We start from the raw sequence: 15,245 nt of genomic DNA, 5'->3' as shown, positions 1-15,245 counted from the left end.
AACCAGTTGACTGTATTTGTGTGGGTTTCTGAATCTGTTCTAAAGACAGATAAAGACATTGATCTATGTCTTTATTTGCTAATACATACTGTCAAAAATCAATTGACCATGGATGTGTGTGGTTATTTCTAGGCCCCCAATTCTATTTATTTTTCTATATACCTATCCTTAAAGCAGCACCACACTGTTCTCTTTTATGTAGTTGTGTAGTAAGTTTATAAATCACAAAGTGTGAGTCATCCAACTTTGTTCTTTTTCAACATTGCTTTGCTATTCAAGATGCTTATTTCTTTATGAATTTGAGAATTGGTTTTTTCATTTCTGTAAAATGGCTGTTGGAATTTTGATAGCGATTGCATTGAACCTGTATATGGCTTTGAGTAATATTGCCATCTTAAGAACATTAAGTCTTCCGTAGCATGAACATGGAATGTCTTTCCATTTATTTCAGTCTACTTCAATTCTTGCAACAATGTTTTGCAGATTTCAACCTACAATTTCTTTATCTCTTTCTTAAGATTGTTACTAGTGTTTTATTCTTTTGTATGCTATTGGAAATGGAATTTCTTAATTTCCTTTTCCATTGCTGCTGTACAGAAACACAAGTGATTTTTCAGTAATGATCTCGTATCTTAAAAATTAACCTAATTCATATACTAGGGCTATTTGCTAGTATTTTATTAAGGATTTTTATAACTATACTAATTTTCATCTGTAGTTATTCTTTGTGATGTCTTTTTTGTTGTTGTTTGTTGTCTCTTCTTAATAAGGAGAATGCTGGCATAATAATGAATGAAATGTTCTCTCCACTATTTTATGTAAGAGTTTGGAAAGATTGATGTTAATTATCCTTTTAAATATTTGGTTGAACTTATGAGTAAAGCCATCTGATCCTAGGCTTTTCTTTGTTGATGGGTTTTTCATTACTGATTTAACCTCTGTCTGTTATGGATCTGTTGAGATTTTCTATTCTTGAGTTTAGGTAATTTATGTGTTTCTTGGTATTGTTTGACATTTATTGTCAGTGTATTTGTCTTTTACCTTACATGAGGAATAAAAAGAGGAGTTACTAACACAAAATACAGTGATACTGGTTTTTATGTTTACCTGTGTAGTTATCTTTACTGGTATTCCTTATTTCTTAATATGGCTTCAAGTTACTGTCTAATGTCTAGTGCCCTTCCTTTTCAGGCTAAAGAAGGCCTTTTAGAATTTCTTTTTTTTTTTTTTTTTTTTTTTTTATAACTTTTTTTTTTTTTTTTTAATTTTTTTTTTTCAACGTTTTTTATTTTTATTTTTGGGACAGAGAGAGACACAGAGCATGAACGGGGGAGGGGCAGAGAGAGAGGGAGACACAGAATCGGAAACAGGCTCCAGGCTCCGAGCCATCAGCCCAGAGCCTGATGCGGGGCTCGAACTCAGGGACCGCGAGATCGTGACCTGGCTGAAGTCGGACGCTTAACCGACTGCGCCACCCAGGCGCCCCTAGAATTTCTTATAGGTCAGGTCTACACGGACTTAGCTTGACTAAACTTTGGTCAGGCCTCTCTTCCCTTCACAAGCCCTGAATTTTGTTTTGTCCCCAGGTCTGAGCCTGAACAGCTCCCTGAACATGCACCCTGAACAGCTCATCCCAAGGTTGGCTGACCACAGTGGGAACATTTCATGTCAGACTACCCCATCATGCTTTTTGTTCACCTCCCCAACTCACTTGCCCAGTTTTCTCTCAAAAATTTCTGCTGAGCGTTTTCCATCCTCCCTATAAAAGAAAAACCTTTTTCTAAAGTTTATTTCCTTATTTAAGTAATCTCTACACCCAACATTTGGCTTGAACTCACAACCCTGAGATCAAGAGTCACATGCTCCCCCAACTGAGCCAGCCAGTTGCCCCTTTTTTCTATTCAATTTTGAGATGCTTTCAGATTGAAGTCAGAGCATTGTTCCTATTGCAATAGTCTTTTTGAAATAAGTTTCTCCTTACCGAAGTCTGGATTTATTTTTATTTGATACTTGAAGGGTCCAGTGCTTATCTTCCTCACTACTGAGAGAAATGCTATTATTTTATATATTGTTTACTATTATTTTTATTTCATTGCTAGCATTTCTAGTATTTAATTCGTTTGGCTTTCTACTATTCAAGGTAACTTTCCAATTTATGTTAATAACATACATCGATTTACATTTTTGCCTCCTTTGGTAGCTTGGTGTTCAAAAGGCACATAGGCTTTAAGACTTTTTCTCTGAGGTACTGAAAAAATACAGGGCTGCATACAGAAGTGATAACCACCTGCCACAGTCTCTGAATTGCTAAAGAAACAGCAACGTTTTCAAAATTCTCCAGGTCCTTAGCGAGCGGACTTGTGGGAAATGGAGTCCGGAAGTTTCAGAGTCCGCCGCGCGTGGTCATGGGAACGGGTCTTCTTGCGGCTCCTTCTGCGCATGGGCAGAACTTCGCAGGCCCTTCTAGGTTCTCCCGCTTACGGTGAGAGACGGTGCGGAACCTCCACGATCCTGCAGGTCTGCCTGCCGCTCTGGGAGCTGGTGCGGCCCAAGTGGGAGGGTTGGCGAGGCCAGAGGGTTTGCGAGCTCCCAAAGGATCCCTGAGCGGCTCCAGGGAGCGTTGGTGCCTAGCGTGGGGAAGAGGCCCGCGAACCCCGGCGGGACCCTCGGCTGTTGTACCCGAGAGACTGGGTGGGAGAGGCTTCTGCCGGGTGGAGGGACTCCGGGACCGGAGAGTTTGTGTTAGGGGGAGGGGCCGGCGTGGGATGCGGGGATGCGGGGATGCGGGGATGCGGGGACCAGGTACCCCGGGGAAGATGCACATTCCGCGTGGATCCCGGGGCGTGGCTTGTGCGGCCGCGGGAGGAGCGTCCGGTGCGCATGCGTGGTGGGTGCGCTCAGCCGCAGAGAGAGGGGGCCCGGGTTGAGCGGGTGTTTTGATGCAGGGCAGCACCGGGTATAAAAGAGTCATCTGGGAAAAATAACCTACCTGAGACTTTACGTCTGTAAAACTGAAGGTATTCATAACATCTGCCTCCTGGAGTTGTTCAGAGGCCTAGCAGTAAATATTAGCGACTGTTAACAGACTTCTTATTCGTTACTTTATGCTCACTTAGGTGGGTATAGCTCTCCTTGCTGTAACAAATTGGAAAACTGAGACCGAGAGGAAAGTTATATGCCCGAAGTCACAACATTAGCAGATAAACTAGAAGACAGTTTTAGTTGTTTCTCCAAATGTCTTGGTCTTTGCAATTTACTATCTTGGTTATAAAAGCCAGCACTGCATCCTGCACAACGCTTAGCAGAAGTAATTTGGCATGTGAAGAAACAATTTGAACGATTGAATCTTACCATGGCAGTTCTGTTTGAGGGATTTCTAGGTGTCTTCAGAGCCTCTGATAGCATAATTGTTTCTGAGTTAGGTCTGTAACTGTTCTCAGAAGCCTTGATTTGAGTTTATTGAAAGTCTGACCTGAGAGATTCCATGGAGCAACAAATACAGTTGAACTGTGGGCCTGGATGACAATTCAGTTAAAAAGAATTTGCCCCTTAGGTACTTTTCTCATCTACCTTTGAATGAAGCACGTTTTGTCAAGTAAGGAAGAGTCTCTGGGAACAGAATCTTACCTGGAGAGAACCATTCCATGATTTGACTGAGTTTTTGAGCAAAGGCAGTGTAGTTCCCAGAGAGGAGCAGATACTAGGTTTGCACAGCCTGTTCAGAATGAGTGAGATTTGAGAATGTTCCCACCTTCAGAATCCTTCAGGGCTGCCTAATGAAGGGAAGTCTGGACCAGGTTTCAGAAGAGAGGCATCTGGGTTGCGCCAATGGAGGACAGTTAGGCTTCATTGGAGGCGCTCCAAGGACATGCAGGAAGGGGCCTTAAAAGCAGATCTGAGTCAGTCTTGTCTCACCAATGCCAGCTCATCCCCCACTCTCTTTATTTTTCACTCACTCTTCCCAGATTCCGAGCTGTCTTTCACATGATGAATCTGACATTTAAAGGTGTGCGGATGAGTTCTTTATAGGATAGCAGTACAAGAAGAGTTTATTTTTCTTCCTAAAAGGTGAGGAAAAATTGGTGCTGAGGGTGTAAGTGAATTTCCCTGGTTTTGTGTTAGGGGCAGAGCCCAAAGTAGATATTGAATCTACCCACACCCAGGCCAGTGCTGACCACATCATCACTGTGGAAACACATTTCTTAAAAGACAGCCGTTTCAGAGTGTACATCTATTTTAGAAAAACAATTAAAAAGTACCCTTACCTGAAAGTGCCTCCGTCCTTTTTTTTCACAGCTTCGGTTGAGTTCTCTGATTTGGGGAGTAAACAAGGAAATATACATGTAACAACTTCTATTATAAAACCTTTGCTGAAGGTGTAGTGTTCCTTCATTTAGCATATTGTCATTTGTTTAACCAATTTTCTGATTTTTAAAACTTCTTTGAAGTAGAATAAAGGGGTTATTATTTTAAACTTTTAAAATATCGATATTGTAAAATATCAATAGACAAGAGTTCCATTCACCCAGTGAAAAATTGCACACCCAAGCTTTGCATGGCCAAATCGCAGTCTCATGTGGACATGTGGGTGCTTTATCTTATGTCCTTTCCTGCCCCTTCTCCAAGGTGAAAAGGGTATAAAATGCCTATAGAGAGGCATTTTATCCTGGTGATGTTGGTGGCTTTTTAAGAAGGCAAATCCAGGAACTGCAAAGCAATCTGTATCTTTAATGACTTCATTCCTGTTTTTCTATCCCAGCTATACTTTCAGAGATTTCAACATTTTTCCAAGAAAGACCAGCAAATTATGAAGAAATCCTATGTGAGTTGTTGTTGAAGTCATTTTATGCTTTGTTTTATAATGGATTTTATGAGGGTAACGACTCCTGTATTTTAAATGAAAAGTAGAAATAGATAAAATGAACCTGAGGGAAACAGCATGACACAATGGTTCTAGAACTTTAGTGCACATCAGATCAAAACTGGAAAGTTTATTAAACCATAGAATGGGACCCGAAAATTTTCATTTTGAACAGGATTGCAGGTGATGTTGAGGTCTATAGACCAGTAGCATTGGAGTAACAGATCAATAGGGCAAAGTTGACGAGACACACACACACACACACACGCACACACAGTTCAAATGAAATTAGATGGTTAGCAACCTTAAGTTGCAAATATTTCTGACCTTTTAGCCATGACCAAAAAAAAAAAAAAAAAAAGACTGTTAACATTGATCATGCACCGAGCAATCTGACTCCATTTGGAGCCTAAAGACTTTCTGGCATTGAGAGGTGAATAAAACAACTTTTGTTTCTTTTATGTAGATGATAAACAACCTTCTGGTGGCAACCAGAATGCCTATAATTATCTTTCAGTGGAAGCAAAAGACAAAGCTGAGTAGAGCCCAGTTAATGAGGTTTTTTAGGAGACCATGTTACTGAAGCCACGTAGACAGCTTTCCGATGATCTTGATTTATTTTTGGTTTTGTTTTCCCTCGATAAAACCTAGAGCTCCTGTAGGCTAAATGGATGGTGTGTCCTTAAAGTTACTCTGGAATTCTCAGTCCCTGGCAACCAGTAAAATACATTCTGTTGCTGTAGACTTGCCTCTTCTGGGTCTTTTATATAAATACAGTCACATGATACGTATTTTTGTGTGTTGTCTTCCTTCACTTAGCAGAAGCTTTAAAAGTTTGTTCGTATTGTAGGATGTTACAGACTTCATTTTCTTATCCAACTTTATTAAGGTGTATTTGACAAAACTCTAAGACATTTAAAGTGTACATCATGATGATTTTGATATTTGTATACATTGTGAAAGGACTCCTCCTGTCTAGTTAGCAAACACGTCCGTTACCTCACATAGTTCTTCGTTTCTTGGCGTAGCAACTTTTTTTTTAATGTTTTATTATTAAAAACAATATTTTTTAATGTTTATTTTTGAAACAGAGAGAGAGAGGAGACAGAGTTTGAGTAGGGGAGGGGCAGAGAGAGAGGGAGACACAGAATCTGAAGCAGGCTCCAGGCTCTGAGCTGTCAGCACAGAGCCCTATGTAGGGCTCGAACCCACGAACAGTGAGATCATGACCTGAGTTGAATTCGGAGGCTTAACTGCCTGAGCCACCCAGGTATCACTGGCATAGCAAATTTTAGTTGTACAATACAGGGATACCAGCTCTAGTCCCCATGTTACACATTAGATCATCAAGCCTTCTTCATTTTATAGCTGAATGTGTGTGCCTTTTTACCAAGACTTCGTTCCTTTTTATTGGTGAATAATATTCCATTGCACAGATGGAGGACCACATTTTGTTTATCCACTTATTGGTTAATGGACATTGGGTCTTTTTCTGCCTTTCCACTATTGTGAATAGTGCTGCTCTGAACATTTCATGTGCAAGTTTTGCTTGAATATGTGTCTTTAGTTCTTCTGGGTGTTTACTCAGAAGTGATAATGCTGGACCATATGTTAGTTGTATTCTTACCTTACTGAGGAACAGCCACTTGTTCACAGTGTCTGCACAATTTCATATTTCCACCAGCAATGTATGCAAGTTCGTTTCTCCTCGTTGTTGACAACGCTTGTTGTCTTTTTATGTTAGCCATCCTAGTGGGTATGAAGTAATATATCATTGTGGTTTTGATTTGCTTTTCCCTAATGACTAATGAGTACCTTTTCATGTGCTTGTTTGGTATTTGGATATCTGCTTTGCATGCATGTCTGTTCAAATCCTTGGCCCATTTTTATTATTATTATTACTCCTGGCACCCTTTATTTTTATTTTTTTCTGTATTATTTTTTAATGTTTATTTTTGAAAGAGAGAGAGAGAGCAATTACGTGAGAGTGGGGGAGGGGTAGAGAGAGGGAGAGACAGAATGTGAATCAGGCTCTGCACTGTCAGTGCAAAGTCTGACGTGGGGCTGGAACCCACAAACCGTGAGATTGTGACATGAGCCAAAGTCAGATGTTCAACCGACTGAACCATCCAGGTGCCTCTCAAATCCTTGGTTCATTTTTTAAATTGGATTTTTTGTTAGTATTTTGGGTACTAGATTTTTAAAATTTTTTTTATTTTATTTTTTGAGGGACAGAGACAGAGAACTAGTCAGGGAGGGGCAGAGAGAGAGGGAGACACAGAATCCGAAGCAGGCTCCAGACTCTGAGCTGTCAGCACAGAGCCTGACCGCAGGGCTCGAACTCACAAACCACGAGATCATGACCTGAGCTGAAGTCGGATGCTCAACCGACTGAGCCACCCAGGCGCCCCATTGGGTACTAGACTTTTATCAGGTGTATGATTTTCAAATATTTCTTCTCATTCTGTGAGTTGTCTTTTCATTCTCTTGATGGCATGTCCTTTGATTCACAAAAGGTTATAATTTGGTAAAACCTGGTTTCTCTTTTTCTTTATTGCATTTGCCATTGATGTCTTGTCTAAGAATCCATGTCAAATCTAAGATCATGAAGATTCACTCCTGTTTTCTTCTAAGAGTTATAGTTTTTAGCTCTTACATGTAGGTCTTTGATCTGTTTTGAGATAATTTTTGTGTATAATATGAGGGAGGGGTCCATTTTCATTCATTTGCATGTGGATATCCAGTTCCAATGTCATTTGTTGAAGAGACTATTTTTTTTCTCCCACACCCCTTAGGCTTGTTACTGTTAGGTAAGGTGCAGTTTTGTTGTTGTGTAATGAGTTTCTGTAAAGAAAGACTTTTTTGTAAAGACTGTATTTGCTCCATGTCATTACAGAAGCGTATTCCATTTACCAATGGTGAACTAGTAATTAAAAAAATTTTTTTTAATGTTTTTATTTATTTTTGAGAAAGAGAGTGCACACACATGCAAGTGGGGGAAGGGCAGAGGGAGAGAGGGAGACACAGAATCCGAAGCAGGCTCCAGGCTTTGAGCTGTCAGCACAGAGCCTGATGCGGGGCTCAAACTCATGAACCGCGAGATCACAACCTGACCCCAAGTTGGACACTTAACCTACTGAGCCACCCAGGTGTCCCCCAGTGGTGAACTAGAGATTTTCTTAAATGCCTGGGGCCAAGAAAAACCAAAAATCTCTGAGTCCTTGCTGCTGGGGTCTAGGTGTGTTGGGTTATACCACCACCACCACCACCACCGGCACGAGACCGGGCCGTTGACAACTCTTCCCTCGCGCTCACTTCTTGTTGGCGCAGAGCTGATGGCCTCCAGAGGTGAGAGCCTGGGGCTTTATTGGGTCTTTTCTGAACATGCACCCTGTCCTGAATACGTGTGTCTTCTAGATTTCCAGGAACATGTGGAAGCTTTTCAGTCTCAAGCTATTCCACTCCCCAGCGTTTCTCGCCAGACTTTTTTGGCATGTCTTGTTCGCCCCACGCGTTATCTTTTGCCCCTGGTGGCAGCAGCTGGTTCATTTGCCTTCACATGTTTTCAGCAGGTGCCCTCCCCGTATCCTGTGATGTGCGAGAGTTATAGGAGTATTTTGCCTTAGTGTTTTCATGTCTCCACTAGACAGGTCAAAACAGGCAGTCCCCATTGTTTGAGAACCAGCTCTGTTCTATTCTCTCCAGCACCAGGAATCCACACCAAGAATGTGGGATTTCATCTTCCAAGACTGTTGCTGAGCCAGTTCGTGGGTTGAATTGTGTCTCCCGAAAATTCATGTGTTGGAGCCTTAACCCCCGATACCTTAGAATGTGACCTTATTTGGAGGTAGGATCTTTACCAAGGTAATCAAGTTAAAGTGACATCATTAGGGTGGGCCCTAATATGGTATGACTGGTGTCCTCATCAAAGGGAGATTTGGACCCAGAGTTGCGTACAGAGGGAAGATGATGAGACACAGGGAGACTGTCGCCTGCAAGCCCACGGAAGAAGCCTTGACCGGCTTCTTCCCTCGCAGAAGGAACCACCTTGCCAACACCATAGTCTTGGAGTCTAGCCTCCGCACTGCGACCGTAACTTTCTGTTAGGACAGCCGCCCAGTTTGCGTTCTTTGCTGTGGCGGCTCTGGCCCACAAGGGCCTCCTGCGAGGCTGAGGTGGAGCAAGGCTAAGTCAAAGCCACACGGGTCTCTCCTACCAGGTTTCAGCTGCCTTCTGTATCCGTCCTTCGGTAGGTGGTTGTCAACCTTTGCCTCTTTTCCAGAGGTCTGATAAAATTCATTCTGATAGTTGTTGCCATTGTTCTGATGTTTCTGTGGAGGGATGGACCCCGGGCAGTTCCCCGCTCTTACCTTCCTGACCCAGACCCGCTTCGGGGATCGTTTGCAGGGCACGAGTTGCTCGACCTCTCTGCCTGTGCTCTTGTGCGGTCCCTACTGCTGACTCCTGTGACTCCACATAAGCCCCTTCCTCCTGTCAGTGAGATTTCCCTCATGGAATCTTGACTTGGCAGACCATGTTTCTTACTATATTAATTTCCTACTAGAGCTGTAACAAATTACCTCGGAGGTAGTGGCTGGAGCCGACACAGATTTGTCCTCTTACAGATCTGGAAGTCTGACGTCTGAAATGACTCTGACGGGGCTAAGGTCAAGGCAGTGGCAGGACAGGTATCTTCTGGAGGCTCTGAGGGGAGAATCTGTTTCCTTGCTTTTTTGGCGGGGTGGGGGGGGTGGCTCTTGTGGCACCTTCCTCCATTTTCAAAGCACATTACGTCAATCACTGCCTTTTTGTCTTCACGTCGCCTTCCCGTCTGTAGTCCAGTCTCTGCCAGCTTGTTTGGACACCTGTCATTATGCTCCAGGCAAGATCTGGATAATCCAGGAAAATCTCTTTTCAGGATTCTTACCTTAATCATATATGCAAAGCCCCTTTAGCCATGTACAGGAATGTTCACAGGTTCCGGGGATTAGATGTGAATATCCCTGGGGCCATTAATCACCCTACCACTCCTGGCTTTTCATCCCTGACTCACTGTTCGCTTCTATTTGTGTATGTACATTGATTTGTCATTCCATTTGTGTAGGGAGACAACCGTATGTATGTATCATGAAGGAATATATATTTTTGTTGTATATTATTTTTAGAATTCTGAAGGCTGTATCTCATTTGATGTATATGTTACCTCAGCTCTGTGTTTAAAATTTAATACTGCATTTAAGATCTATCCAAGTTGATTAATACTTAATTCTTTCTAATGTTGTTATGACACCATACATTTTAGTTGTCCGTTTCTTTAAGGCATGCCATTTTCATTTTTCATTTTTATGTATAATTCTCCAGTGAACATCTTTTACATTTTCTCTCCCCGAATAAGAGCAAGCATTTCAAGCACACCAGAGCCTACACACATGATTAATATTGTTGGACCCTGAAAGGAAAGGACTTGCACTGTCTCTTGGTACTGCCTGATTGGTCTCCTAAGTAACCATACCGCTCACGCCAGCTTATAGGATAGCACAGAGTTCTTTACCTCCTTATTGATGGTTGTTACTGTTATTTAAAAATTATTGCTTGGGGTACCAGAGTGGCTCAGTTGGTTGGGCTTCTGACTGCAGCTCCGGTCAGGTCATAGTCTTACAGGTCGTGAGTTCCAGCCCCGCTTCGGGCTCTGTGCTGACAGCTCAGAGCCTGGAGCCTGCTTCGGATTGTGTTTTCCTCTCTCTCTTGCCCTTCCCCTGCTCTCTCTCTCTCTCTCTCTCTCTCTCAAAAATAAATAAACATTTTAAAAAAAATTAAAAAATTATGGCCAGTCTGATGGATAATGAAAGCCTCATTGTTGTGATTTGTATTTCTCTGATTATTTTATCAGATTGTGTCTTTCAGTTTTCTTCTGTGAAACGTTGGCTTATATATTTTGTATATTTTTACATATTTTTCTCTTGATTTCGTTCTTGTGTTTCTTACTAATTTGTAAATATCCTTTATGAGCTTTGTATAGTAATCTTTGTTTTTATTCATTGTAAATATCTTCTCCAGGGTTTGTTCTATCTTTTAACTTTACGGTATTGTTGGTCATGTGGAAATGTTGTATTTTGATGTAGGCAGATTTGTGAATCTTTTTTTCAAGGTTTTTGTTTTTATTTGTTGGGTTTTTAGGTTTTTTTTGCGTTTTTTGTTTTTGTTTGTTTTCTGCAGTCCTTTTATCCTTTGGGTATATTCCCATTGTGATATGTAGTCACATTCCTATGCCTTAAATTCAGCAGATATTTTCTCACTGAGGTGTACCATCAAATTGAGATACAATTAGATTCATTTGTTTCATTTGCTATTTGTTTTAGGGTTTTGTTTTCATTTTGATAATTATTTGTGTTTAAGTATAAAAAACACAGTTTTCTGAAGATGAACTATACATATAATACACAGCATATTCAGAAATCAGTCTGGCTTCTATCTCTGTCCCCTCCATCCTGTTTCTTGTTCCTTCCCTTACCTTTTGAGGGTGACCATTTTGTTTTAAGTTTTTTTTTTAATTAAAAATTTTTTTTTTTTTTAAATTTTAGAGCGCACATGAACAGGGCACAGGGAGAGAGAGAGGGAATCTCAAGCAGGCTCCACATTCAGTGCAGAGCCTGATGTTGGGTTCGCTCCCACAACCTGGGATCTTGACCTGAGCCGAAATCCAGAATCAGGCAGGCAACCAACCGAGCCACTCAGGTGCCCCAAGTTTTCATTTGAATTCCAGTTAATTAACATACAGTGTTATGTTAATTTTACTTGTACAATACAGTGATTCTCATTTTGTTATTTTTAATTAAGCAGACCCATGTGTAGGTCTTTGTGGGTCGCATATTATACTTGATTTTCTCACTTAAACTTTTTGTCAGTTAATAATATATTATGGAGTTCATTCTGTAGCACTATACGGAGATATTCCCCAGTTCCTTTTCCAGTCGCTCCGCACCACTCCATGGTGTGAGTCTATCATAACACATTCAACCAGTTCTTTATTAATCAGCGTTTGGGTGGTTTCTAGTCTTTTGTAAATATAAATAGTGATGTAGCCTTACGCCTATGTCTTTTCTTTCTTTGGCTAGCTGCCCTGTGGTTGGTTCCCAGAAGTGGGATTTCTGCGTTAAGTGGTAAATTCATCTGTAATTTAGCTAACTATTGCCATATTCCACTTCTTAGTGGTTAATCATTTTACATTCTCAACAGCAGGATATCAGGATGCTTTTATGTCAACAGCAAATTAAATTAAGTATATATGTTGTTATTCTTTTGGATTTCTGCCAGTCCGATAGGAGTGAAATTGTTCGGTATAATTTTTATTTTCACTTTTCTTTTTAAAGGGTGAGCTTGATTTTATAAGGTTTAGTTAGTGCCATTAGTGTTTCTCTTCCTGTGAGTTTTCTCTTCTCAGTTCCTGTACATATTTCATGGGGCAGTTGCTTTTTTCCTTTTAAGGAGCTCATTATATAGGGATATTAACCCTTTCCTTGTCACCTAAGTTGTGAATACTTACCTCTGAGTTGTCATTTTTGTTTACTCTTGATTTTGGTTTTAACTTTATTTAATTCTGCAGAGGGTTTTCTTTGCTTGTTTTTTAATTTTTTTGGTCAAATTTGTTATTTTATTGCATCAGGATTTTTAGTCACGGTTACGAAAATTTTATTCTTTCTTAAGTTATCGGGGAACTCACCCATGTTTTCTTCCATACCTTACGTAGTCTTTTACATTAACCTTGACCAATCCGTTTGCAGTTTTCTTGATGTATAGATGAGAAAGGATCCCATTTATCTTTCTTATCCTATTAAGTTATCTTATCACTGTCTGTTTAAGAAAATTTTTTTTAACGTTTATTTATTTTTTGAGAGACAGAGACAGAGACAGAGGGTGAGTTGGGGGAAGGGCAGAGAGAGAGGGAGACACAGAATCCAAAACAGGCTCCAGGCTCTGAAACATCCGCACAGAGCCCCATGCAGGGCTCGAACTCACAAACCGTGAGATCATGACCTGAGCTGAAGTTAGTCACTCGCCAACTGAGCCACCCAGGTGCTCCAAGTTATCTTATCAGTGTTAATGAAAGATTCTTTTTCCTACTCTATGATATTGTCTTTATCATTTACTAAATTCCAGATGCATTTGAGTCTTTCCATTGATCCCTTTTTTTATTTATGTGTCTTGTACCACATTATTTTAATTATGGAAGCTTTATGTTTATATCTGGTACTTTCCGGTAGATTAATTCCTCCTCATTGCTCTTTTCTCAGGTTTTTCTTGGCTTACTTTGCTTTTCTTCCAATTAAATATATAACCAACTTGTTTTATGCCCACTTAGAAGCTTGATGGTATTTTTTTGAGACTGCATTAAATTGCCCTATTAATGTTACGAATCAAAATCTTTTTGATGCTAAGATTTCTTATGTGAGAACATGGGCTAGCTTTCAGTTTCTTCTAATAGCTTTTTAAAGGAGTGTTTTCACAGCTTTCTTTATGTAGGTTTTGTTCATTTTTTGTTATGACTTCACGTCTAAGTATTTTACTTCAGCTTTTATATTTTCAAAGTTAAAAAGATAGAAGCATTTTCCCCACATACTTTCTTTGTCTGTGATATCCCTATGTGTACCCAAAGTGTCCTTTAAACTTTACTGGGTTTAGGATCCAATTAAAGATCATACCCTTATATTCTTTCATATGATAGATTTTTATTTTTTAAGTCCTGGTCACATGTCTTGCTGAGTAGTTATTCTTGAACTTAATGCTTTAGAATCATCTGAAACTCTTCGAATATTCCTGGACCCAGACTATGCTTCATACCAGTTAAGTCCGAAGGTCTGGGGATGATGCCTGGCTGTGGGCAGCCATGTCGAGAAGCAGGTCTGTGGTCTGTGGCCCCCATGTCTGGTTCGACAGATCTGTTTTTCCTCATGATTAGAGTCAGATTGTGTATTTTTATTAGGCTCATTTATTGTATACTTGTAAGGTATGACTGTACCATTATTAATAATACCACCAAATACCCCACTCGAAAAGTAGAGTTTTCTTGTCTCCTTTTGTAAACTCATAATCTGTCACAGGACACTTGGAGACTGTGTGAATGTTCTTATTCCCAATAGCCTTTCACTCAGTGGTTGATGGTGTGGGTTAAGCATTTTTCTCATGTTGATTGGCCATGGATCTTTTCTTTCGTGAAGTCACTGTGTTAGGTCCTTTTCCCATTTTTCCATTAGTTCATGTTGTTCCTTACTGATTTTAGGAGCATTTTATATATTTTGGATATAATCCCTGTATCATTTCAAGATGTTGCTAAAATTTCCTGTTCTCTGGTTTGCTTTTTTAAAAAATTATTTCCTTTTGATTAATAGAAGTTCTTAACTTCACTGTCCTCCTATTAATTTCACTCTTTTTCTTTATGGTTAGTGTTTTTGGTGTCTTGCTTAAATTTTTTTTGCTTGTCTACAGATTGTGAAGATAGTTTTTTGTGTAATATTCTGGAAGTTTTACTGATCGCATTTCAACCTACAGACCATCTGGAATTGATTTTCACATATTATGTGAGATTGAAATCAAATTTTTTTTTCAATGTCCTTTTCTCACTGCTTTACTAGTAACACTTTTTTTTTTCTTTTTTTTTTAATAAACCAGGTGTCCATGTTTGTGGGTCAGATTCTAGATTATAAATTTAGTTCCATTGATCTTTCAGTTTATTCTTTTACTGATAGTGTACTCTGTTAAATTACTCTAACTTTGGAATAAATCTTTATATCCACTAGTACATCAGTTTTGTACTTCAAAATAAATTACCTCAAATTTTACAGGTAAGAACAACACAAGTTTATTATCTCACAGTTTTTGTGGATAAGGAGTCTGGAAATAGGTTATCTAGGTCCTCTTAGGCGTAAGGTTGCAATCAAAGTGTCACCTGGGTTCCCTTCCATACATATGTGGCAGAATTTGTTTCTACATAGCTCTAGAACTCAGAGTAGCCTGCTTCTTTCAGATCAGTAGAAGAATGTCTCTGATATTTTACCCTCTTTAAGTGACTCACATGATTAGGTCAGGCCCACCCAAGGCAATCTCCCATTTAGATCAGAGTCAGCTGATGAAGGGATCTTAATTATACTTGGAAAACATGTTTTGCCATTGAATATAACATAACACAAGGAACACAATATCACAGGAACACAAGTCTCTCCCACTTAAGAGAAGATTATATCAGTGTGAGGCTCTTTGGAGGTCATCTTGGAATTCTTCCTAGTCATTGTGAGTTTACTCATTTTGTTCTCCAAGATGGCTTTGGTTATTCTTGGTCATTTGAGTTTCTTCATAAGTTTGAGAATGAACTTGTCAGCTTCCACAGGAA

General features: G+C 40.0%; 1 protein-coding gene across 10 annotated transcripts in view; it reads left to right on the top strand.

The window, feature by feature from the left end:
- The first annotated feature begins 2,352 nt into the window (after window positions 1-2,352).
- Window positions 2,353-15,245, top strand: part of LOC131493663 (zinc finger protein 883-like) — a 29,916-nt gene continuing 17,023 nt past the window's right edge. For 2 of the 10 annotated variants that reach the window (XM_058698265.1, XM_058698270.1), the window contains exons 1-6: window positions 2,411-2,517; window positions 3,966-4,068; window positions 4,760-4,822; window positions 8,567-8,725; window positions 8,899-9,110; window positions 9,487-9,549. Coding sequence is in view for 4 of the 10 variants with exons in the window: in XM_058698262.1 (XP_058554245.1) it covers window positions 2,368-2,517; window positions 4,760-4,822 (213 nt within the window). In the remaining 6 variants the exon portion in view is untranslated. Of the gene's footprint in view, window positions 2,518-3,965; window positions 4,069-4,759; window positions 4,823-8,566; window positions 8,726-8,803; window positions 9,111-9,134; window positions 9,550-15,245 lie in introns of those variants that run through there. The other 8 variants (XM_058698262.1, XM_058698261.1, XM_058698266.1 and 5 more) reach the window with 7 other exon arrangements.

This window comes from Neofelis nebulosa, chromosome 13 (assembly GCF_028018385.1).
Source record: "Neofelis nebulosa isolate mNeoNeb1 chromosome 13, mNeoNeb1.pri, whole genome shotgun sequence".
NCBI lineage: Eukaryota > Metazoa > Chordata > Mammalia > Carnivora > Felidae > Neofelis > Neofelis nebulosa.
This window is presented reverse-complemented; position numbering and strand designations above follow the sequence as displayed.